Source organism: Prorops nasuta, unplaced genomic scaffold, assembly GCF_024137725.1.
Source record: "Prorops nasuta isolate Cenicafe-Biocafe unplaced genomic scaffold, Cenicafe_Pnas_1.2 PNAS00014, whole genome shotgun sequence".
NCBI lineage: Eukaryota > Metazoa > Arthropoda > Insecta > Hymenoptera > Bethylidae > Prorops > Prorops nasuta.
In genome coordinates, this window is record NW_027116811.1 from 5,372,804 (window position 1) to 5,394,453 (window position 21,650).

The 21,650-nt window shown below is 36.4% G+C and overlaps 5 protein-coding genes across 13 annotated transcripts; 2 read left to right on the forward strand and 3 right to left on the reverse strand.

Moving 5' to 3' along the window:
* The first annotated feature begins 559 nt into the window (after positions 1-559).
* Positions 560-5,259, forward strand: dare (NADPH:adrenodoxin oxidoreductase, mitochondrial). Of its 3 annotated transcripts, none has more exons than XM_066735242.1 (5): positions 564-776; positions 3,587-3,709; positions 3,788-4,006; positions 4,089-4,304; positions 4,365-5,259. In XM_066735242.1, exons 2-5 carry the CDS (start codon positions 3,599-3,601, stop codon positions 5,187-5,189), a joined length of 1,371 nt encoding a protein of 456 aa, XP_066591339.1. In that variant the 5' UTR covers positions 564-776; positions 3,587-3,598; the 3' UTR covers positions 5,190-5,259. The 3 variants fall into 3 exon arrangements, with proteins under 3 accessions (XP_066591337.1, XP_066591339.1, XP_066591338.1); XM_066735241.1 differs by lacking the exon at positions 564-776 and adding an exon at positions 3,252-3,498; XM_066735240.1 differs by lacking the exons at positions 3,587-3,709; positions 3,788-4,006; positions 4,089-4,304; positions 4,365-5,259 and adding exons at positions 893-2,429; positions 2,510-3,059; positions 3,143-3,493 and having other exon boundaries at positions 560-776.
* ssp6 (short spindle 6) lies at positions 5,212-8,484 on the reverse strand. Of its 4 annotated transcripts, none has more exons than XM_066735246.1 (8): positions 8,264-8,484; positions 7,507-7,620; positions 7,201-7,431; positions 6,852-7,121; positions 6,623-6,788; positions 6,205-6,530; positions 5,603-6,109; positions 5,212-5,527 (listed from the first exon to the last, which is right to left on the reverse strand). In XM_066735246.1, the coding sequence occupies exons 1-8, from the start codon at positions 8,360-8,362 to the stop codon at positions 5,324-5,326; spliced, it is 1,917 nt and encodes a 638-aa protein (XP_066591343.1). In that variant the 5' UTR covers positions 8,363-8,484; the 3' UTR covers positions 5,212-5,323. The 4 variants fall into 4 exon arrangements, with proteins under 4 accessions (XP_066591343.1, XP_066591342.1, XP_066591341.1 ...); XM_066735245.1 differs by having other exon boundaries at positions 5,213-5,527; positions 5,591-6,103; positions 6,184-6,530; XM_066735244.1 differs by having other exon boundaries at positions 5,213-5,527; positions 5,591-6,106; positions 6,184-6,530.
* A 275-nt stretch (positions 8,485-8,759) lies between these two features.
* On the reverse strand, positions 8,760-9,991 carry LOC136778713 (microtubule-associated protein 10-like). The gene is made up of 4 exons (XM_066735811.1): positions 9,851-9,991; positions 9,456-9,758; positions 9,127-9,261; positions 8,760-9,029 (listed from the first exon to the last, which is right to left on the reverse strand). Exons 1-4 carry the CDS (start codon positions 9,968-9,970, stop codon positions 8,760-8,762), a joined length of 828 nt encoding a protein of 275 aa, XP_066591908.1. The 5' UTR covers positions 9,971-9,991.
* A 133-nt stretch (positions 9,992-10,124) lies between these two features.
* On the reverse strand, positions 10,125-12,129 carry LOC136778424 (uncharacterized). Its single transcript, XM_066735247.1, has 3 exons — positions 11,263-12,129; positions 10,599-10,782; positions 10,125-10,530 (listed from the first exon to the last, which is right to left on the reverse strand). Exons 1-3 carry the CDS (start codon positions 11,890-11,892, stop codon positions 10,139-10,141), a joined length of 1,206 nt encoding a protein of 401 aa, XP_066591344.1. The 5' UTR covers positions 11,893-12,129; the 3' UTR covers positions 10,125-10,138.
* A 1,963-nt stretch (positions 12,130-14,092) lies between these two features.
* path (pathetic) lies at positions 14,093-21,588 on the forward strand. Of its 4 annotated transcripts, none has more exons than XM_066734863.1 (11): positions 14,093-14,467; positions 15,662-15,753; positions 18,209-18,242; positions 18,478-18,554; positions 18,861-18,959; positions 19,035-19,185; positions 19,268-19,389; positions 19,464-19,828; positions 19,916-20,099; positions 20,177-20,343; positions 20,414-21,588. In XM_066734863.1, the coding sequence occupies exons 3-11, from the start codon at positions 18,240-18,242 to the stop codon at positions 20,653-20,655; spliced, it is 1,410 nt and encodes a 469-aa protein (XP_066590960.1). In that variant the 5' UTR covers positions 14,093-14,467; positions 15,662-15,753; positions 18,209-18,239; the 3' UTR covers positions 20,656-21,588. The 4 variants fall into 4 exon arrangements, with proteins under 4 accessions (XP_066590960.1, XP_066590958.1, XP_066590961.1 ...); XM_066734862.1 differs by lacking the exon at positions 14,093-14,467 and adding an exon at positions 15,110-15,233; XM_066734861.1 differs by lacking the exon at positions 15,662-15,753 and having other exon boundaries at positions 14,149-14,467.
* The last annotated feature ends 62 nt before the right edge of the window (positions 21,589-21,650 follow it).

Below are 21,650 nucleotides of genomic sequence, written 5' to 3' on the forward strand. Positions count from 1 at the left end.
GACAATTTTACCAGGTGATCCTAAACTTTCGGCCTGCAGTTTATATATATATATATATATATATATATAAGAAATTTCATAGTTTGCTTGTATGTTTCAACATTTCAACTCTAGTTATTCAATAATAAAATAAGATTTTGTTTATTTTAAATTTTGAAACATTTTCAATTAGAAGTATATATCTATATGTATAGCTCGCGACGCAAATAGACTTGTTAGAAATGGGCAATTTCCCTTCCCCATCATACTTCTCATTTTCTATTTAGTACAGAGAATTAAGGGAATTGATGGAACGAGAGTTACATTAGGGACAAGAAATTACCTGCTTCCTGTAACTTTGAAGTCTTTGAGCGTAAATATAAAATAAATTTTGAAAAAATTAACCGAAACCGCCGGGGTACGTTGCGCATGCGCCAAGTATTCAAAGCATCTGTACTGTACATCAGTACAGCTGTATTATAGGATAGTAGTTCTTTCGAAAACTATACAAAACATACAAAATACACCATATACACTCTAAGCTACTAGACCCCTTCCACTAATTTTTCGACCCTGGCCCTGTCCCTACCTAACCCAGTTACACAGCATGAAAAAATTTGCCCGTGAGTGCGTATACGGTATACCAATACCATTACCATGCAGATGGCCAGATGATCTCATCCTAGCGTAGTGTAGTGTACTGTGTAGTCAGTAGTGTAGTGTATTCGGCTAGACTGATAGTGCATAACCAGAATACCTAAATACCAGAATACCAAATAGAGAATTTTACAAAAAAGGTAAGACTTGTTATCTTTATTTCGGTCCTCGATATCTTTTACAAGCCGAGGCTATATCGATAGGTTTTTGAGGTTTTTTGATCAAATAACACTAAGATAAAAATTTTATTTTGTAGACGAAGATACGGAAAAAGTTAAAGCATCCGTGAAGTAAATTCGTACTGTAATTCTTATATTTCAAACGCCCTTAATTTATAAGTATGTAAAAAAATGAATATGGCAATTTCTAAGAATTATGACTATCAATTAGAAGAGACCTTACATAAAGAAGCTGATAGTTTATTTCATAAACGCATAGATATATCGTCAAACGATGTATATTTTTTGCCAAGAACCGAGTACCTGTTTGTTAGCAGGCAGTGGGTAATTCCGGAATTACAGAAAATAAAAACCAAATTAAATTATACCAAAAGTTTATTGAATAACTTTGAATTGACAAATTGGCAACTTCATACTGCCAAAAGGAATAAGGCTGGTAGTGTCCAGTGGTATGTGAAAAAGACTATTAGTCCTGAGTTTGTAACTCAAGCATGGTGCAAATTCCATGAGATCATTTGTACATACCCACTAATTTCTTACGAAGCAATTACCCAACAAGAGTTTACTTCGGTACACCTCTGTGAGGCACCAGGGGCTTTTGTTACTTCATTGAATCATTGGTTAAAAACCAATAGGCCCGAAGTCTCCTGGAATTGGATTGCAACTACGTTGAATCCATATTATGAAGGAAATCATTTAAATGGAATGATTGATGATGACCGCCTCATAAGACACACTTTGGGTAACTGGTGTTTTGGCGATGATGGTACTGGAAATTTACTAAAGTTAGAGAATATGGATTCACTGATAAATAGAGCAAAAAAATGGAACAACGTACAGTTAGTAACAGCAGATGGAAGCATAAATTGTTCTGATTCACCAGCAGAGCAAGAAGATGTAGTTGCGCATTTACATTATTGCGAAACAATAGCTGCTTTGCATATGTTATCTACTGGTGGTAGCTTTTTAATTAAAATTTTTACAACATATGAACATAAAACTGTGTGTCTGCTATATTTATTAGCTTGCTGCTTTGATAGAGTGAGTATAACAAAGCCAGCAACGAGTAAAGAAGGAAACTCTGAGACATATGTAGTTTGCCTTGGATTCAAAGGTCAGCAATTCGTGTCTCCTTATATTGCACTTCTACGGCAGTATTATGAAAATCCAAGTGATTTGGCAATGTTTTACTTGGAGCATATACCAGCACAATTTATAGAAAAAATCATAGAAAGTGCCTTGATGTTTAAGGAATATCAATGTAAAGTTATTTTATGCAATAAAGCATCTTTCGAGAACCAAGGAGAGGATGGCTCTCAACCGCTTCTTCCAAGAGTACTAAGACTTAAAGATATTGTAGCTAAGAAATATGTTTCTTACTGTAATTTAAGAAGACTAAAGTCTAGTGCACATAGAGTAGTAAGGAAGAATATAAATTTATTTTCTAATGATTCTGAGTTTGACAGATATAAAAAAAAGCATCACTCGCATTCTTTTAATGAAAGGATCGCTAGAAAACAAATGTTAAGCTCAGAGCCATACAATAGCTTAGTAGATCTTTGTTTTGAAGTAAGAAACGTTTTAATGGAGAACTTCAAGTACAAAATAAATGGAGTAAGCTTTCATTAATATTCATTTCAAAACTAATAACTAATTTTATATTTTCATAAATTTAAAACTATGTTAACTTGTAGATTCAACTAAGGGACCTCCCGGGAAAGTTGTGGATATGCTGTGGAAAAAAATTTAAAATGATCAATAGTTCCAAATTTTGTACAGATGAGATATTGGAGATAAGAAAAATTTTTTTCATTGCTATGGAAAATTTATACTTAGAACTTGAACTACCTTCATCAGAAAATATTGAGAAGGCAAAGATGAATATAAAAGATATGCCAAGTTTTAAATGCCTTGTATTTAAATATACAGCTATATATCCTACCAGTATGGTAATTCAGCAGTTCTATGAGAAGCTGAAAGTATTAGAAGAGGGTGAAGGCCTGTTCCTTATTGGATACTCTTTGTTGACTCAAGTTAATGTTGGACTTTTACATTTAATTGCAAACTCATTTCATTCTGTTGAATTTCAAGCTACCCCAGAATTAGGGTATCTTATAATTTTGAGGAATTTTAAAAGATCTTACAAGGTGCAACGTCTTTTTATACAACTTGTTGATGCGTCTGATTTAGCCGAAAGTGAGGATAAGACAATTTTAACCATTTACCCGATCTGCAATCTAGTTGGTAAGGTCCTTGCTTATTCCCTTATTATAAAATAATTTCAAAACATTAGCAAAAATTACCAATAAATGCATTTATTTTTCTAGATTCTCCATTTTATAATCATATTGTGGAACTTAATCATTGGATTTTAAAATTAATGATTGAGCAGGCCTTAGAGAATATTAACAGAAATATTCCTATGATTTAAAATCATTGCTTTTTAAGCATGAAATAAAATTGTTAAAAAAAAAATTCCTGATTGAGAATTTTTTTATGCAAACAAAATATTTATATTGAACAGAATTTTTGTTGTAATTGGTGTTGTTAATTATAGTAGTAAGCCATAACATTTACATAATAGTAAAGAATGTTGACCCAAATCCAAATAACATAAGGAAAATTAAGAGTAGAGGTCATATGCTAGTCTACAAATGAAAGTAAAACAGTACAACTCAGGCAGGTAGATAAAATCCTTTAAAGCCTCGGCTACGTTTTTTATTAAGTATTATTAGTTCACATCAATGAGGAGTATAACAAAATTGTTTCAGGATATTTTTACAATGAAACTAATGTTGAAAAATGCTCGAAAATTTTCTACTGCCAATATCCCGAAAGTCTGCATTGTTGGTGCTGGTCCTGCAGGATTTTATGCTGCTCAACAATTATTAAAGGTAACAATAATAAGAGACCCCAAAAAATTTTCATACGTAATATGTAACATGATTTATAAACGAATTCTCATTTAACAGAAAAATGATATTTTAAAAGTTGATATATTGGAGAAGCTGCCACTACCATTTGGCTTGGTGCGTTTTGGTGTTGCCCCTGATCATCCAGAAGTTAAAAATGTTATTAACACATTCCATAAAACTGCGACAAACCCACGGTTACAATTTGTTGGTAATGTGTTCGTTGGAAAGGACGTTAGTGTTGAAAAACTGCAGGAGATGTATAATGCTGTATTATTGGTAAATTATAATTAATGTTATAACTACTACATTAGTAATTTTTAATTGGTTATTTTGCTAAAGAGTTCATTATATATTTTAGACATATGGCGCTGAAGAAGATAAGATACTTGGTATACCAGGAGAAAATTTGAAAAATGTTATATCCGGACGAAGATTCGTTGGCTGGTACAATGGAGTACCAGCGGATAAACATTTGGAAATTAACTTGGATGCCGAAGACGTCACCATTTTCGGTCAGGGTAACGTTGCAATAGATATTGCAAGAATCCTACTGACTCCTGTAGATATACTCAAGGTAAAAAGTATTATCTTTCACATTTGACATAAAAATAAATAAGTGTTTTAATTTTTACAGAAAACAGACATCACATCATATTCTTTGGAAAAGCTTTCAAAAAGTAAAGTACGCCGCGTGAATGTGATCGGAAGAAGAGGTCCCCTGCAGGCTGCATTTACCATAGCAGAATTGCGAGAAATGACCAAACTTGACGGATGCTGTGTGCAGTGGCGTCCTCAAGATTTCAATGGCGTGGACAAGGTTTTACCAACCCTTGCTAGGCCTAGGAAACGATTGACCGAACTCATGTTAAAATCTCTTGGCGAGTCCAAGATTAACGCGGAAGGTGTGAAGGAATTTCGTCCAATATTTTTCCGAGGACCTTGCGAAATTTTGGGATCAGGAAGTGTTGCTGGACTAAAATTATTAATAAATAAATTAGAAGGTGAAGATATAACTAAACAGTGGGCAGTATCTACAGGACAATTTGAAGAGTTACCGTGTGATTTGTTGTTTAGAAGTATTGGTTATAAATCTGTAAAAATTGACGAGTTTATACCATTCGATGATCAGCGTGGTCGTGTGAGTAATTCGGGGGGAAAGGTCAAAGACAATTTATACGCTGCTGGATGGGTAGCTACTGGACCTACCGGAGTTATCCTCACGACCATGACCAACGCAATGCAAGTGGGTGAATTAATAAGTAAAGGCCTTGCCACGGCAGACACCAAACCAGGATTTTCGGAACTGAAACAAATTTTAAACCAGAAAAACATTCCAATAGTTTCTTATTCGCAGTGGGAAAAAATCGACCGAGTTGAAAAAAATCGTGGAGAAAAACTAGGTAAACCTAGGGAAAAAATTGTTGATATTTCAGAAATGTTAGATATAGCTTTACAATAATTGTATTTTTTTGTTTTTCTGAATAAAAGATTTTTAATGGGCATGAAATGAGAATTCGATGTACTAAAATGAGAGATTTATTTATTTATTGTATCAAGTGACTAGATTATTTTTATTAGTGCCAGTAGAAATAGTTATAGCCGCGTAACCTCAGAATTATTGGTCGATCTGAGCTTTCCATCAGAGTGACTCGCCCTGCGATACCTGACTTGTGCAAAATTGCATTCTTCTTGTTGATTACGTTTGCTGTTCTTCTCCATCGATCTGCTTTGTACGAGGAAACGTTGATTAGGACCGTCCAAGCATTCGCAACTCAGACTAGCAGAATCATGCTCTGACTGAAAAATTGTAGAATTAAGTTACTTTATCCAATTTCATAACTACATCACTCTCACACTTACATCCTCGAGAGCCTGGTAGGATGGGAGAACAAGAAGACTCTCGGTGGATTTTGTTGGTTGAAAATGTCTGGTAGTTGACTGATAGCTGCTCGATGCCTTTCTTTGAGAGGCTCCACTAGGAATCTTGGCTCTCCCGTGTGATTTACTAGTACGTTCTGTAGTGTGAGTCTTCAGTCCTGTGGTATCCAAATACCCATAACCAAACCCATATCCTCCAAAGGCCTTTGTCGTTAGATTATCCCAAGATTTGGGCTTTGCATATTGGAGACAAGGTGGAGGTCGTTGTTGCTGATTCTGTTCCCAATAGAGGGTGTCTGTACTGAGACTTGTCGAACAGGAAGCTGCACTATCAGCTCCATAAATATCACTGCAAGTTATACTGTGTAAACTGTGACCAGATGCTCTTGAACAATTATGCTGTTGCTGTTTCTGCTGCTGTTGTTGTTGTTGCTGCTGCTGTTGTTGTTGCTGCTGCTGTTGTTGTTGCTGTTGCTGCTGCTGCTGCTGCTGCTGCTGCTGCTAAACAGAAAGTAAGAAAAAATCTGTTAAAGTCCTAATTATTAAATATCCATAAAATATGAAACTAATGATACCCTTGTTTTAAATTCATGGACATGATGGTGAGACTTGGAATTTTGTTCGTTCCTGACTCTTCTTTGCTTTTCTCTACGACGTCTACTGGGAACACAGTTGGGATCACAGCAAGGACTAGCAAGGTCATAGGCATCGAGACTACCATTATCGGATTGGTCGTGGCTATGTCGCCTGGCAGCACTCGAAATACAAGCCACACAGAGATTTCTAACAGCAGCAGCTGCTGGAGGGATGTGAGTGACCGTATTCTCATTACTGGACGACTTGTGAGACTTTGACTTCGCTGGAGTTCCACTGCTCGCACTAGCCGTACTACCAGTGCTCAATGTAGTACCATATTTCTTCTCTGATTATTGCAACGCAGAGGTACAATAATATTAATTTTATGATTCTTGTCACACTATGGTTCAAGTTAAAATTCTTTGTAAATTAATTTACCACTTGGTTGATGATAACTGTGTCTTGAGGAGTTTGTAGAAGTCTCATTGGGCATAATTTGCAGGAAATGATGGTGATGTTGGTGATCATTGCGAGAATGTGGAGGTTCCATACCAACGAGGGAGGCAGCGCTTCTTGGAATGAAACAAGGACGACCATCTGCAAACTATCAAAGAAGAATTAATAGTAGGTTCGTGTCACAAGACCATCTAAGTGGATTAATCTGTACCACGCTGAATAACAAAAGATGGTCGGTGGAGGTCGCAGGCCGACAACACTGTATAGTGGAGGAATTGAAAGAATTGGAAGAGGAAGAAGGCAGATTGGGGTTATTCGTCATAGAGACGTTAGGCGCTCGTTTCCTGGCTGGCAGTGAATGAGTCTTCCATCTTCCCATTAGTCTTGAGATTGACCTCTCTCTCTCGCATAGACTTTCTAGTTCTTCCAGTCTCTTCTGAAGCGCCTGCTGCAACTCTATATAACGCATATGAAGCTCTACCTAAAAGAGATTAACCAATTCACTTCATCCATTCGACGTAATCAAAGTTATTATTGTAATGTCTTTTCTCGAGAAGTACCTTTCTGACGCAGTTCTCGAAAGAGACAACCATACGCATTCTAGTGTCACACTTTTTTATGAAGTTTACGAGAGTCTGATGATCAGCCCTGTCCATCTCGTGGCCATTGATAGATAGTATTACGTCACCCTCACGCATGCCAGCTCTAAAGGCCGGCCCATCGTACTCCACATAATCCACATACGTAACCATATCAATTTCTTTATCTTTTTTGTAATGGATACCATAACTCTGGAGAGAAAAACGTTAGAGATACAGAAAATGTAAAAACTAGCATATATATGTGATTGTGATGTAGAATGTTACCTGTAACGTGAAACCATAAGTTCCATTCTTTTTCTCAACAATAATGGTACGTTGTCTTCTGTCATCGCTGCTTCCACGCGTCATGCGATCCGACTTTGACCTCTCGAGAACGGCCTGAAACAGCAAAACTTCCATGAGTTACAAAATTTCGCATACCTAAGCCACAAACAAAATATCCTCTTATCCGGCTACTGTGTATAGCATTTTCTTTTCAGTCCATTCGGAACTCGTGTAAATTTAGTTCAGCTTGCACTTTTTACATTATTACCGCAAACAGACCTCGTTATAAAAATTATTATAAAATAATATTGCATCCTGAGGTGAATGGGACAATTATAATAATAAAAAATTAGAATTATATATTTTTACTGTAATATATTTTCAACAACAATAATATAACAACAAAGCTCCTTGAAGGATAAGTTTTCTTAGAATTCAATAGGAGATAGCAGGACTGAAGTAGATAAAGTATATAGCTAAACAGACAAAGAGGACAAACATGTTTAAAAGAGACAGAAAGGGAGCATAATTTTTTATTGCACAAGAAAACAAATTTTAGTTTTGTAAAGAGCATAACAATTACAACTAGATAAAGAAATATGATCACAAAATAAAAATAAATAGTATAAATACTCGTATACAGAGTCTGTATGTATGCATTGTGTGTGTATATGAGAGAGAGATAATTGAATAGAAAAGTATAAGGTTTCATAAAAAAGATAATAAATATGTTTTGTATTTTTAAGGGTCAACGTACACATTCGACGACGCAGCTCCATTCCTCCTCGTCGCTATTACTGTTGCTGGCGACTCTCTTGCCAGCATCGGCCGAGGCCGGTGTCGTCGAGGAGTTCATCGGTGACCTGAGACTTCCCCAGGACAAGGAGATGATTCTTGAAGCACCTGGAGACTACGCATCTCTCCTAACCAAGGATCTTCCACGTAAAATTTTTGCTGTTGCTTATCCCGGCGCGTCCTTTTCCGGATATTCACCCCTCGTCCCCCTCCCCAGCTTAAAACACTCCAACTACTGCGCTTGCTCCCCAATATCGGCCTACAACCCTCTCCCTTAGCCACAGTTCCTTCAATGATTCGTCCTGACCAAGTGACCAGTCTCACTTTATTTAGCCCGCCAAAATCCAATAATTTCCATTTATAGAATGTTTATTCTTACATCAACCTTTTCCATTTGTTATTATAAATCAATTAACAGCCAATGGCTATTGTTATTCTAGTCTGATATGTATATATCATTAACAGGGTGAACAATTTTTCCCCGGACATCCGCACAGTCTTGTACTATTGGACAACTTTGGATTGGTTTTGGTTGCTGAAGACTGTGAAGTAGAAAGGGGCTTAGAGCTGACACACTTGGGGGTACTCTCAATGTATCGAACTACTGGGGTGGCCTCCCCAGCCCCATCTTTTATCTGGCCTTTTCTGCAATTGCATTTATTTTCAACGCTCCAGCCCACTTCTGATGGTATTCTCTTGCACTGGAACACAGGACTGTCCTCTGGACCCTGAAGAAACAATGAAAAACCAACAAAAAAGTCACATTTAGTCTCTACACATGGATACTGGAGCAGTGTGGCTCTTCTAATATTTGTATTTACTAGCCTTGAAGAGATAAGGTTTTTTATTATGAGGAATCTGAAACTGGGTAACGATTTTTTTCCCCAGACAAGACATCCTTAGGAAAAGAGTGATGTCACCAACGACTTGACCAGTTGCTGTGCTAATTTTGAATGTATCCTTGCAAGCTTTGCATGGACTGATCGTCTGGAATCGATAGCTTACAGTGAATATGTATCTGCTTCATTGATAAATTGTAAAAGTGTACAGAAGGACGTTATATATATTTATCTTAATAAGACAGTATTTTCTTTTTCAATACTAAAAATCGATGAAATGAAAAGTGTGCGATTTGAATATATTTTTGGATATACTTGGAAGTCTTCGTCAAGGTTTCTGGCATTGAAAACTCGCTGTTTCAGCATCTCGTTAATCATGTCTTTAGCCTGAATCTGAGCACCACCAATGAGCATCACGTCTGGTAGGACACCAGGCGGCAATTTCTTGTAAACAGATACACTGATGGGAAAAGTGTTCAATGGCTTTTCCAGGACTTTACTAGGCAGTGCAAAAAGACAGGATTTTCCCTTCTTAAATATCTGCTGCTGTAGTTTGTCACACGCGCACGACACAGGTGGCGATTTCTGATGGATCGTTATAGTCGGAAGACTTAAGATCTATTGGATTCAGAAAAATCTTTGTTTAAATGGAATGCAGAGAGCAAACTCTGTGCATCACAGTTCGTTGAACGACAACTAAATAGGTATACTTGGAAGCAAACACAGGTGGTGGCTGGCAAAATCTCATCGTGAACTGCGTGTACCGCTGGAACATTGATGCTGTCCACTAAGAATTCTACGAGGAACAATTGCTGCTCTGAGAGATTCATTGTAAAAAATTCACTGGTAATTTATGTAAGTCCAAATATGTCATACTATCAATATGAGACTACCCTAGCCCTGCCCGTCCAGGGGGGCGATTGTCAATTTAATGTTTGTATTAATTGTAAAAAGGAAAAAAAAACAAATGAAGAGAGGTAAACAAAAGGTTTTATATTTTATTGATCGATTCTTTTTCTAGGTCGACGTCTCCTGCCATCGGTTTGTATTTCTCTCGTTTCAAGCCTGACTGGGGGTCCTAGTTCTGGCTTCTTTGGTGTTCTCATCTCCAGTTGAAGATCGGATTTCTCATTGGCACCCACCAGACCCTTCTTGCCAATCCTCAGGATAAAAACGTCGTGGTCAGGTCCAGGTGGATTGTTAGGACCGACTGCTTCACTTTCCGGTGCGACCGTCACGCATGGCTTCCTTTTTTTTTGGGAGTCAGTGTCAAGAAGACCTGAGACCTTGAGCACCACTGCTTTGCCACAGGCCTGAGGAAATTTGCCTCGAATGAAACTCTCGTTTTTCCTAAGGTTGCTCTGCTGCTCTTGAGCATCCACAGTTGCAGCTAAATTGGGAAAAAGATAGAACGATTATTTATAAAAATATAGGACTTTTATATATAAGAGAACGAACATTTCTTGATTTTTTCTGGATTTGAGGGTGGTGCTGCTCCGACTCTTCCACAAGGAGCACACATGTATTTTGCTGGTGTACATACTCTACATGGTGAATCTCCGTTAGTATCCGTTGGATCCATATTCTCAGGATCAACCACTTTGCAGTTGTAGGCAAGTGGTGGTTGTCCAATTTGCTCCTTCTGGAATTTAAAAAGCAGAAAACCATATGTAATTTTTTAAATATTCCATAGCTGTAATTGATAGATAAGATTTAAAAATGTGTATTTATAGGATTTTTGTAGAGAATTTACTCTATTGTTTAAATTAAGTTTCTTCTGGTCATAACCGCGTTTGTCAAATTAAAGATTATTGAATAAGTGTGAATTATATTTCAAGTATAATGTTTAAGTCGTGCCAGAGCTAAATATTCAAGTGCGTCTAACAAGTAACGGATATAAATTTGAGCACCCTTATTTTTTCTGAAATTGTTGATATTCCCACTGAAAGAAAATTCTCTAATTTTTGTTTAAAAAATATAGCAGCACGTTACCAAAGAAGTATAAGAATAGTATTGTTACTCTGGTTTTCTATGCAAGCTCTATCAAAGAAAATACAAGCTATTAATATATTATACTCGCTAAGAGCAAAGAAAATTGGATGATTGAATTCTATAGCTCGACCTTGAAAATGTAAGAGTTTGCCAGTTGATCCGAGGGCGGAGCATCGAATTCAGTTACGATGGTTTGACCGAAGGCCGATATCCTCAAGAAGATGTCTAGGCTACCGACAGCGCCTTGTTCGTGAACCAGAGGTACGCAACCTTCGAAAACCTTGGAGGGAGGGCAATGATCATGCCAGCATTGTAACATTTCCTTCCTCAGAGCAGCAAAGTGCGGGGATACGTCGATTTGACCAATTCCGACCAAGATATCCGGTTTTAGACCGTCTGGCATTCTCTTCCTTACCATCACACGGATTACCATCTCGAGTAGCTTGTCTGTGACGTCACTTTGCTCGAGAGCGAACAGAACCGATCGTCCCGAGAAGAAATACTCGACATCGTCAGCGATCCCGGCTTGAGGTTCGAACAAGGGATCCACGGGGCTGACAAAGATTGCATTATCACGACGAAAATCCAAAAACTCGAAAGAAACGATCGTCGGCACGAAGAACATCTGGTTCAGCTTGCCCAAACGCGAACCTTCGATCTTCTCCACATAAAATTCCAGGAGGAACAGGTAGTGCTCTGGTAAATTCTTCATTGGGCCTACAGTTTCTGACTCTTGTCCTCTCAATTTTCTTTTCGACATCTTAAATTTTCACTTGAACTATTTATCATTTTCTTCTTTTATTATTTCATTTTAACTTTGTGAATTTTGCTAGGTTATACGAAACTAATTATATGCCGCGCGGGCGACACTTTTCACGCTCGAGACAATCTTGTTTTGGAAGAACTTCAGATTAGACACTTCGATTATTTTCGAATTCCTAGCAAAATTCCAGTTTGATTTTTCTGTAATTTTTAAAACAATAAAATGCTTGGTACCGTTGAAGGCCGAAAATGATGTGTATAGATTATTATTTATTATTACATTTTTAATGGTATTTATTAATTTTGGCTAGTGATTCCAAAATATTTTGGTAAGTAGTTGCAGAACAGCTCGGTTGGTAAGTATGATGTTTGTCGTATTATCTAGAAAAATCTGAAAACCCCGTTTAAATTTCTGCTCCGTAGCTTGATATCAGGTTCTGCGCAGAAATATGAGTTTCATGAATAATTCTCGGTGGTTTTAGAACAAATCTATGGTAAGTGCGAGGAATTTGATAAACGTTGATAATAATATTGACTTTGGGTGATAGACCTATGCGGGCTTGTTTAACAGCATTTTCTGTCGTTGATGAATACATAATGCAAGAGCAAGAAAGGCAGTCAGCAAGAATAATAAATATTATTTGAAGGAAGTACAAAACTTTGTCCCTTATACCGAAAAAGCAAGCAAAACCTTCGTACAGCTTCTCTCACGATCAGACGCCTATTTAATATATTGTTTTATCAGTTCAACTGGACCTATATTATAAGGTCCCTTTCGCCCAATTGATTAACATCAGTCTAATATTTAGTAATAAGTCATGATTAATTGATGAGACAATGGCCCCTCCAATTTCGCCCAATTAAAATGATTGGTCGCTGATTATAACTAGAAAATTATAGATACCAAAAGCTATCTTGAAAAGGATTAACGGGATCCCTCACGCGTGCTTTACCGACAGTACAAGTTAATAAACAATTCGTTTAATAAAAGTAAAATGCGAAGCAAATTGCAAAAACGGGCTTCTTTATGACAAGGTGCCAATTCTAACGAGTCAATCGAGCTTGAAAAAACTCAATTCGGATGAAGAATAACGTTGTACCACTGTCCCGCGTTCTTGAAGTGGAAATAACCAAAAGTAACCTCTCTTCAAGAACGCAGCACAATGGTACAGCGTTATTTTTCAACTAATTTGAGTGTTTTTAAGTTCGTTTGACTCGTTAGGACTGGCACATTGTCCAACAAACGCCCGATTGTTCAATTTGCTTCGCATTTGAATTTTATTAAACTAATTGTTTATTGACTTGAACTGTCGATAAAGTAGGCGTGAGGGATCCCGTTAAAGTGATTCAAAATATTATCCCTAGGGTTTTTTCACGGGTTATACATTTGGCATTCAAGTACAGAGAAATTGCAGAAAACCCTTCAAGTCCCCACGAACAGTAATGACTGTACAAATTAGTATGTGTAACAAGCAGTGAAACTAGAATTGGCACTTTCGCAACCAAAACACAATCACGTATTCTATAAATGCATATTTGAATGATTTGAACCAATTGTGAACGAAAATGACCATTGTGAACGTGAACAAGAGTGAAGTTGATTGCATGAGTAAATCATATCATTAATCAACTAAGTGCAATTGTCAAATATTTTGTCCTGTGTAATATACAAGCATTTTCTGATTTAGGATCAAAATTTAATTATCATACATTTAAAAAAAAAGACGAATAAATTTTAATATAGTATTTTTAATAGTATACAGAGGTGACAATTGTTATAATCTACAAGTGTAGTTAGCCATGGTGCACGGTTAGAAATATTTATTAGCTATCATAACCACCAATTTTAGCGGTTAATCCGTTGAGGGAAGCTCACTTGCTATGTCCAATTTAGGTTAGTTATGTGAGTGAATAGCGTTTGAATTTGGTTTTAGGAATGTTTCCATCATTCGAAATCAACCCTATTTAAAAAGAAAGTCTGAAGTATCTAAGAAAAACAAAGTTTTGAGAAAATAAACAATTTATGACAGCTGGTTAGTTGATAAGATAATTGTATAGAAACAACAAGTAAGTATCACTTAAACTCTATCCTTCTAATGCTGATCAAGCTTTCAGTTTTCAGACTTTGACTGATGAAGCAAAAGTTAACGTGCGTACAAGAATCTTGCATAAACCAATAAAACGCAATTTTTACACGACTCCTTCCTGCCTTACAACGGCAGCAGATGAGTTCAGCCAAGCTCAGCTGAAGAAGTCACCTCAGTTCAGTTTGGCGCCGCGGTCGATCGACGAGTCGCGGAGGTCGAGTTTCAGACTTCAGCAAGCCTAGCAGCAATTTCAGGAATTAGATTCTATTCGGTCGCTTCGCTCGTTTCTCTTCAGTTGCTCGCGCACCTTCGTGGAGGAAGCTTCGGTGGTTACTTCCGCTTCAGTTACTGTCGGCTTCCTAGGCAACTCGATTCAATTATCGCATGTCTGCGAGGCCAGTTTTCTTCGTTTTTCTACAAATTACCGATAGTTTTCGCCACTAGGAACCGTTAGGTCCTTTCAATACTACTGCAAGGACACGCTAGGTAAGTACTTTCTCTTTGCTTCTCTTTGCTTCGTTCCCTCAAACTCTGAAAGCACATGCACACCCCTTTCAATTATTCCTCCACGCCATTAATGTAACAAATCCTTGTTTAATTTGTACCTATTTTCACGCACACAGAGTCCCTGCCAATAAATTATATTCCTGTCTGCACGTGGATTAAGTTTTTTTTTATCAACCCCCTCAAGGAAATGAGATTTATTAATCATTCAAAGTGAGATTTGTACTGATGTTCGGAAAAACAGGAGGAATTTTAAGTAAGGTTCTAAAACAAATTTATAAAATTGTGAAGATTGACTTTGCAACGGTTGAAGTAAAGAAGGTTAGATTTTCGGTTCCAGGAAACTGTCGACGTTTGAGTTGAGTCATTTTCGGGAAGTTTGGTGATCTGTGAGTGGAAGAGAAATAGAAAGAGAGAGAGAGAGGGGGTGGGGATTTGGAAGAGCCAACTGCAAGTTCGTGGCGTGTTTCGTCAGACGCCAACCACGTGGATGGGGAGTTTCAGCTCGGCAGACGAGACTTGTATGGCCAGTAATGGCAGCTTTGCACTATCTGATGTAACTGCGCTCTAGTATTTCCGATTATTTCCGCTCTCTTTTCGAAAAGCGTCTTTTTAGCTCAGTTAACCCAAATCTTTTCGATCCTGAAAAATTGATAACAAGAACCAGATATATTAATGGATAGAGCACCGAATGTCTAAACCCCTTAATGTTCATGAATGAAAACTACTCCAGAAAATACAGCCATTGGTAAATTTTGCTTTTCTCTGACACATGAAATTGGTCATTTCTCAACGCTCAGTTTTATGAATGAAAATTGGTAGATAAAGGATTATCGGTAGAAATTATATGTAGAGTGGCTATCGTTGATGATAATGAATGAAAATCGTCAGATAAAGCTGGATCGTTGATGAAAATTATTCGTTCCTGTTATCATCATGATAAATTCACTATTCTCATTTGTCAATGTATTCATCGCAAGATTCTCATAGCACAATACGAAAGTTTTCCGATAAATACAAGTTTAAAAATTTGGTCTTGTGCAAGGCCTATGTTTACTTGTGATAAGATAATGTTATTGGCGTTGCCTTGAACTCGAAAAACGGTATCGAATGTGTGGATCTTGCTAGACAAGAATAATACATCTGTAACATTTTGCTAACCTTGAACTATTTCAGCTTTCAGATAGGATTGAAGCTTTTTTCATTCGACGTTGGTACTACAATTTCAAAAGCGTTGAACGCATAACGTGCAAGAAGGATACTGAAAGGTGCGACCACCTGACGGACAGATCTGGCATTAAATTACGCTTCGCATGGAACATTTTTACTTTATTCACAAGGCTGTGCTATACTTATTACTTATTTGCCTTGCTAATTATCGACTCAACTTCATCGACCGGATAAATTAAACATTGGCTAATGCTGGACGCTAATTGAAAATTTCCCTCTGTATGTTAAGCTCCGCTAAATTTGAACGCAATTCTTTAGTTTCTATTATTTACCCTCCCTCCCCCAACTAGAATCGATCGTCTTGTAAACCCGTTTGTTGATCGATGACTTTGCTTCATAGAAATGATGCAATGTCGTAAATTAGCATCAGGAAATTTTTCTCGTATATGTACTATATTTTTTATTTATCGCTATCATTTTACTGACAGAATTCAAGAAGCAGTATAGGTTCGACAACCAAACTAAAAATAATGTATCGCGTCGAGTTTTGCGTCACAAGAAACTTGAACGCGTATTAAAAATGCATAAGTCTGATAAGAATTTGACCCACTACCCGCGCCAAATCACGACTGAGAGCTCTTCCGATGCAAAGTTTGAATTTTTCTATTACTCATTGAAATTGCTTTTTTTATTTACTGCCACAACGCTGTATATCGGGTGGTAAGTTAATTCGTATTCGGAAATTTTAGAGAAGGGATGGGGAATGTTACGGAGTACAATTCTACCAGGTGTAAAGTTGGTTCATGCCCATTTAAAAAATGTAAATAAAGAAGGGAATTCTAGGAAGAAAAAACTTGTTAAATATCTAAACTTTTTATTCTTAGCTGAAAAATTATTAAGGATTAACAATTTTTCAATTTAATTTGAAGTATCCTATTACCAGAAAACTTTTATTTGATGTAAAATTAATTCGTGTAAACTCTAACACTGGGTAGTGAAAGGAGTCCTATGAGGAAAAAGTTTATAGAAAAGTAGATTTATTTATCAGTCAAAAAGTTCTTAAAGATTAACAATTTTTAAATTCAAAGCATCCTATGAGATAAAACGTTGTACAGTGTGTGAGATTAATTCGTGCCAATTCGAAAACTGTCAATAAAGTAGGGAAAATAAAAAAAACTAAGACCACAGATTTAACCCACTATTGAAAAACTATTAGGAGTTAAAAATGTTTCGATTCGAAGTTATCCTATGTTGGCGAATGATGTGCCCTTGCAATGTTTATTATTAGCCAACGGCACAACTTTTATTTGGAATATTAAACTGCTGGCTGGCCACTAGGCAGCCGCGGGCTGGCTCCCAATATTTTTTACAAGATTTCATTCCAGGATTTCCTTCTCTATATACATTTATTAGGTTAATACGAATTAACCGAACACCCGGTATATATTTGAATATATATCTAATTATTATGCAAAATGCATCATCTATACTCTGGGGTTTCCGGAGTCGTGACCCTTCTCCGTCGAGTCGTTGCGTTGATCTTTTTCTGACTTTCGTGTCAGTAGCACTCTTGTAGATACAACCGATACAAGTTCGATAAAGCTGTATCCCTGAAAAAGTAACTCTCGAACTGCCTGAAACTGATAAAGCAAAATTTTCCTAACCTTTAATCTGCAATTTCTGATCCAGACGCTGATCTCTGGTGAAAAGATAAATAAGAGATTTTGAGATAAAAATACATTTTTGCATTGCCTAGGTCAATCCTGGGTCTTTCTATACGTAATATATATAATTCAGATGAAGAAAAATAGCTTACTGATGCGATAATAAGTTATCGAACAGTTAGCTTCTCGCTTGCTTTGTCAAACATTTTTCCCTCGCTTTTTCACGCTTCGATGAGTTTCATTACACATTTAGTTATGTGTGTACAGTATTAAAAACGTCCCTCTGTTTATTATGCACGGTATCTCTAGTGTTCTATTTATCTGTAAATTGGGTAGTTTCTGTGCTTTATTATTGATTTTTTCCTGGAAGGTAATTCTATCCTTCTTAATTCCCCTAACCTCTCTCCGTCTCCTTCGCTCCTTTATCAAAACACGCATCGTGCAAATATTTGCCTACTTGTTATAAATTGAGTCTTGGCAAGAATTATGACTTACAACAATCTCTGAACGATCACCGATAAGATCCCACTTACTCGTGTCGCAGCTATAAAACATTTAATGCAACTCGTTATACTTTTATTCCCAAATAATTGATTTTTTCCAACTCTCTTTTTTATCGCAATCAACGTTTAAAGTTGTTTAAAGAATAACAGATTTGCGAAAGAATTGTTATTGAAAACCGTGCTTTTTAGTCAAGTTTTTTTATTTCGCAAGCGGATGCGTAACTTGTGTGAGACAGCTGTTTCCATTTTCAAGGCTCGCAATGTCGCATATAAACAAATTGCGTTAATTAAACAATTCTGCCCTTGTTTTTTTTTTCCTCCAATAAATTATGTCACAAGCAAGTTTCGTTCGCTCACGAGTTTCTCTCTTTTTTGTTTGTTCACAGGAGACGCACGTGCTTCGTTGGAACATAAAGAATGGTGAGTATTTCTCTCGATCCCCCTCCCCTATACCCTAACCTCTACCCCTTCCTTTCACCGATAGTTCCAAACATTTCATTATAAACTCATGCAGAGTGCTGAGTAACTATCAATCACTATTTTGAAATCACGTTTGGATCAATGCATATCGCTAAAGTTTTTATTATTTTCGTTTGTTATTAATAATTATGGAAATTACGTTATTGTTCTAACTGTTGTAACAAAATCTCGATAGGCGGATGCAAAGAATAAAGCGCCAACCGAGTTGGACACTTTCCTCCCACAAGATGGATCGAAGGATGGGGTCGTTAAGTAAGATTTTTTTTCTGTTTAATTTATTCATTATTCAAGGAGCAATAATGTCTGTTTTATTCGTTCAATCCAATCGTTTGTTTCCGATTTGTTTATCTCTCTTACTCTTATTGTTGTGTGGTTTTACTCGTAAGTAATTTCTTTTCGATTCTCCAGCAAACGCGAATCTTAACAACGTTATTATGATTTGTTAGCATTCACCGCCTCTTGAACTCGTAATCACTCTTGATTGCGATATCTAATGACTGACTGGTGATAATAATTGCGTAAACACGAGCTAATAATGCAACTGGATTGTGCTTGCAGATACAAAGTACAAGTAGCGCCAAAGGACCCAGAGGCAGGACAAGCAGATGGAAAGTCATTCGATCCCTTCACAGAAAGAGTTGTCGCAAATCCCACCACGTAAGTATTTTTTATCATAAGGCTTGTGTGTACTTGGAGAGTAGGGATAGGATGATAATTTTTCTTTGATTGTAGAGACTGCGACACCTTGACGCATTTACTGAAAGCTTCACTGGGAACTGGAATCCTGGCAATGCCAGTGGCCTTCAAAAATGCTGGTCTACTCGTTGGAATCTTTGCGACGATCCTCGTAGCATTCGTATGCACTCACTGTGCTTATATTTTGGTAAACCTCATCAAAATTGTGCAAAACTATCTGCGTTTGCGTAATGCGAGAAGTGTAAATAATATATTGCAAATATTTGTAGGTCAAATGTGCACACGTTTTATATTACAAAACGAGAAGAACAGAGATGAGTTTTGCTGATGTAGCAGAGACGGCGTTTGCATTGGGACCCAAATGGGGTAGAAAGTTTTCTAAACCATCCAGGTATAATTGGAATATTTGCAGGATTACTTCTGAAACGTTGATTCGTAAACTAATTGCTTGATCTATAATTGCAGGTACTTGATCCAAATAAGCTTGTTTGCAACGTATTTTGGCACTTGCAGTGTGTATGCAGTAATTGTGGCTGCAAATTTCCAGCAGATCATAGATCATTATAGAGGGCCTGAGTTACCACATACGGATATAAGGCTGATCACTGCTATCTTATTGGTCCCACTAATCTTGCTCTGCTGGATACCAAACTTGAAGTACCTGGCACCTGTATCGATGGTAGCCAACATTTTTATGGGCGTGGGTCTCGGAATCACCTTCTATTATCTTGTTTGGGACCTTCCAGCGATTAGTTCCGTCCCACTCGTTGCTCCTATTGCGAATTTCCCTATTTTCTTCAGCATAACTATTTTTGCCATGGAAGCTATCGGTGAGAGATAAATTTGAATGATATATGAAAATTGTTATTTTGCATAATGATTAAATAAGAGAATCTAATTGAATATTTCAACTCAAGGTGTTGTCTTGCCACTGGAAAATAACATGAAGACGCCTCAGAATTTTATTGGTATCTGTGGTGTGCTCAATAAGGGAATGTCTGGAGTGACATTAATTTACATCTTTCTTGGGTTTATGGGATATCTCAAATACAAAGATGAAACCAGCGACAGTATTACATTAAATTTACCCATTGAAGAAATGTAACTATTTGTTTTTTGTTTTTCATTTAAAATATTAATCCATTGTATTAATTGTGATTCATCATGTGTGATTGCAGACCCGCACAAGCTGTGAAAATTTTAATTGCACTGGCAGTATATTGCACGTTTGGTTTACAATTTTACGTATGCCTAGATATAGCTTGGAGTGGACTGAAAGACCGTTTCCAGAAAAAACCAGTCTTAGCTAATTATGTTTTAAGAACTGTTATGGTCATTGCATCAGGTAGTCGTCCTTTCTAATTGATCATTTATGAACTAATGAATGGAATATGTAATATTTATTTGCTTTACAGTCATACTAGCGATTGCGGTGCCAACAATTCAACCATTTATCGGTCTCATCGGCGCATTCTGCTTTTCTATTTTGGGACTGCTTGTTCCAGTGTTCATCGAGACAGTCACATATTGGGAAGTAGGATTTGGTGCGGGTAATTGGGTAGCATTGAAAAACATTGTGATCTGCGTGATCGGTATTATGGCACTCGTATTCGGCTCTCGAAGTGCTTTAATAGATATTGCCAAACTTTATAGCTAGTTAATATCATCAAAAACACAATTAGAATAATTTAACAGGCAAATTGTAAGCCTGCACATTTCGATATTGGCTTTGATAGCCTGCAAAATTTTTTTGTATAGTGTCTTAGCAATCAGGATAAAAGTTACTTATGCCAAGAAAAAAACTAAAACTGCCAGACTCAGTGGTTATTTCACAAACGATTGTTATTTTGTGAAGTTACTGTTTTACGTTTTGTTTGTTTTTTAACAAAAAATTGGCATTTTCAATGAAATTATTAAATCCTTTTTTACAAGGTATAATTCTACGAGATTTATACTGTCGTTTTATACTGCATTGTTGATTTTTGGAATGCTGTTTTCAATTTTTGTAATATAGGAAACTTGCCTCGATTTAAACAATTCATTGTAGGATGATATTTTTTGGAATGCAATTAATATGGTTCCTAAAAAAAAAATATTTATAAGAAAGTCAATATTGAGAAGATATGTAACTGTGTCTTAAGAGGCGTTTTGTCAGTATTTAAATTAATTATCAAATGAAAGTATGAAATGTGATATTCATGTTTATAGTGGAATATCAGTGAATGGTAACACTCAAATAATTGATAAGAGACAAACTTGCAAAGGTTCAGTAAAAATTGTTGCAAATAAATTATCTACAAAATTAAATTCTTATTAATTTATTAATAAGTCGAGTAGACTGGTAAACTGCCTCTACTATGAAATATTTTTAGAATTTTTGTAACAAAATCTATACTTTGGAAATTAAATATAAATCTCAAGCAATTTTAAATGCAGTTTTATAGGAATTTCAAAATAATTCACATTAATTATGACAGTATTTATTTTGAAAGATTCTATAAATATTGCATTTAATGCATATAATAAAATTGGCAAAGTGCAAATATTTTCAACAAATTTTGTAATTTTTATAATACTTCAATACTGAAAGAATACGTGTTAATTGTCAAATGTATGTTACTAAATTTAATATTGAATAAAAGCTGTTTTACA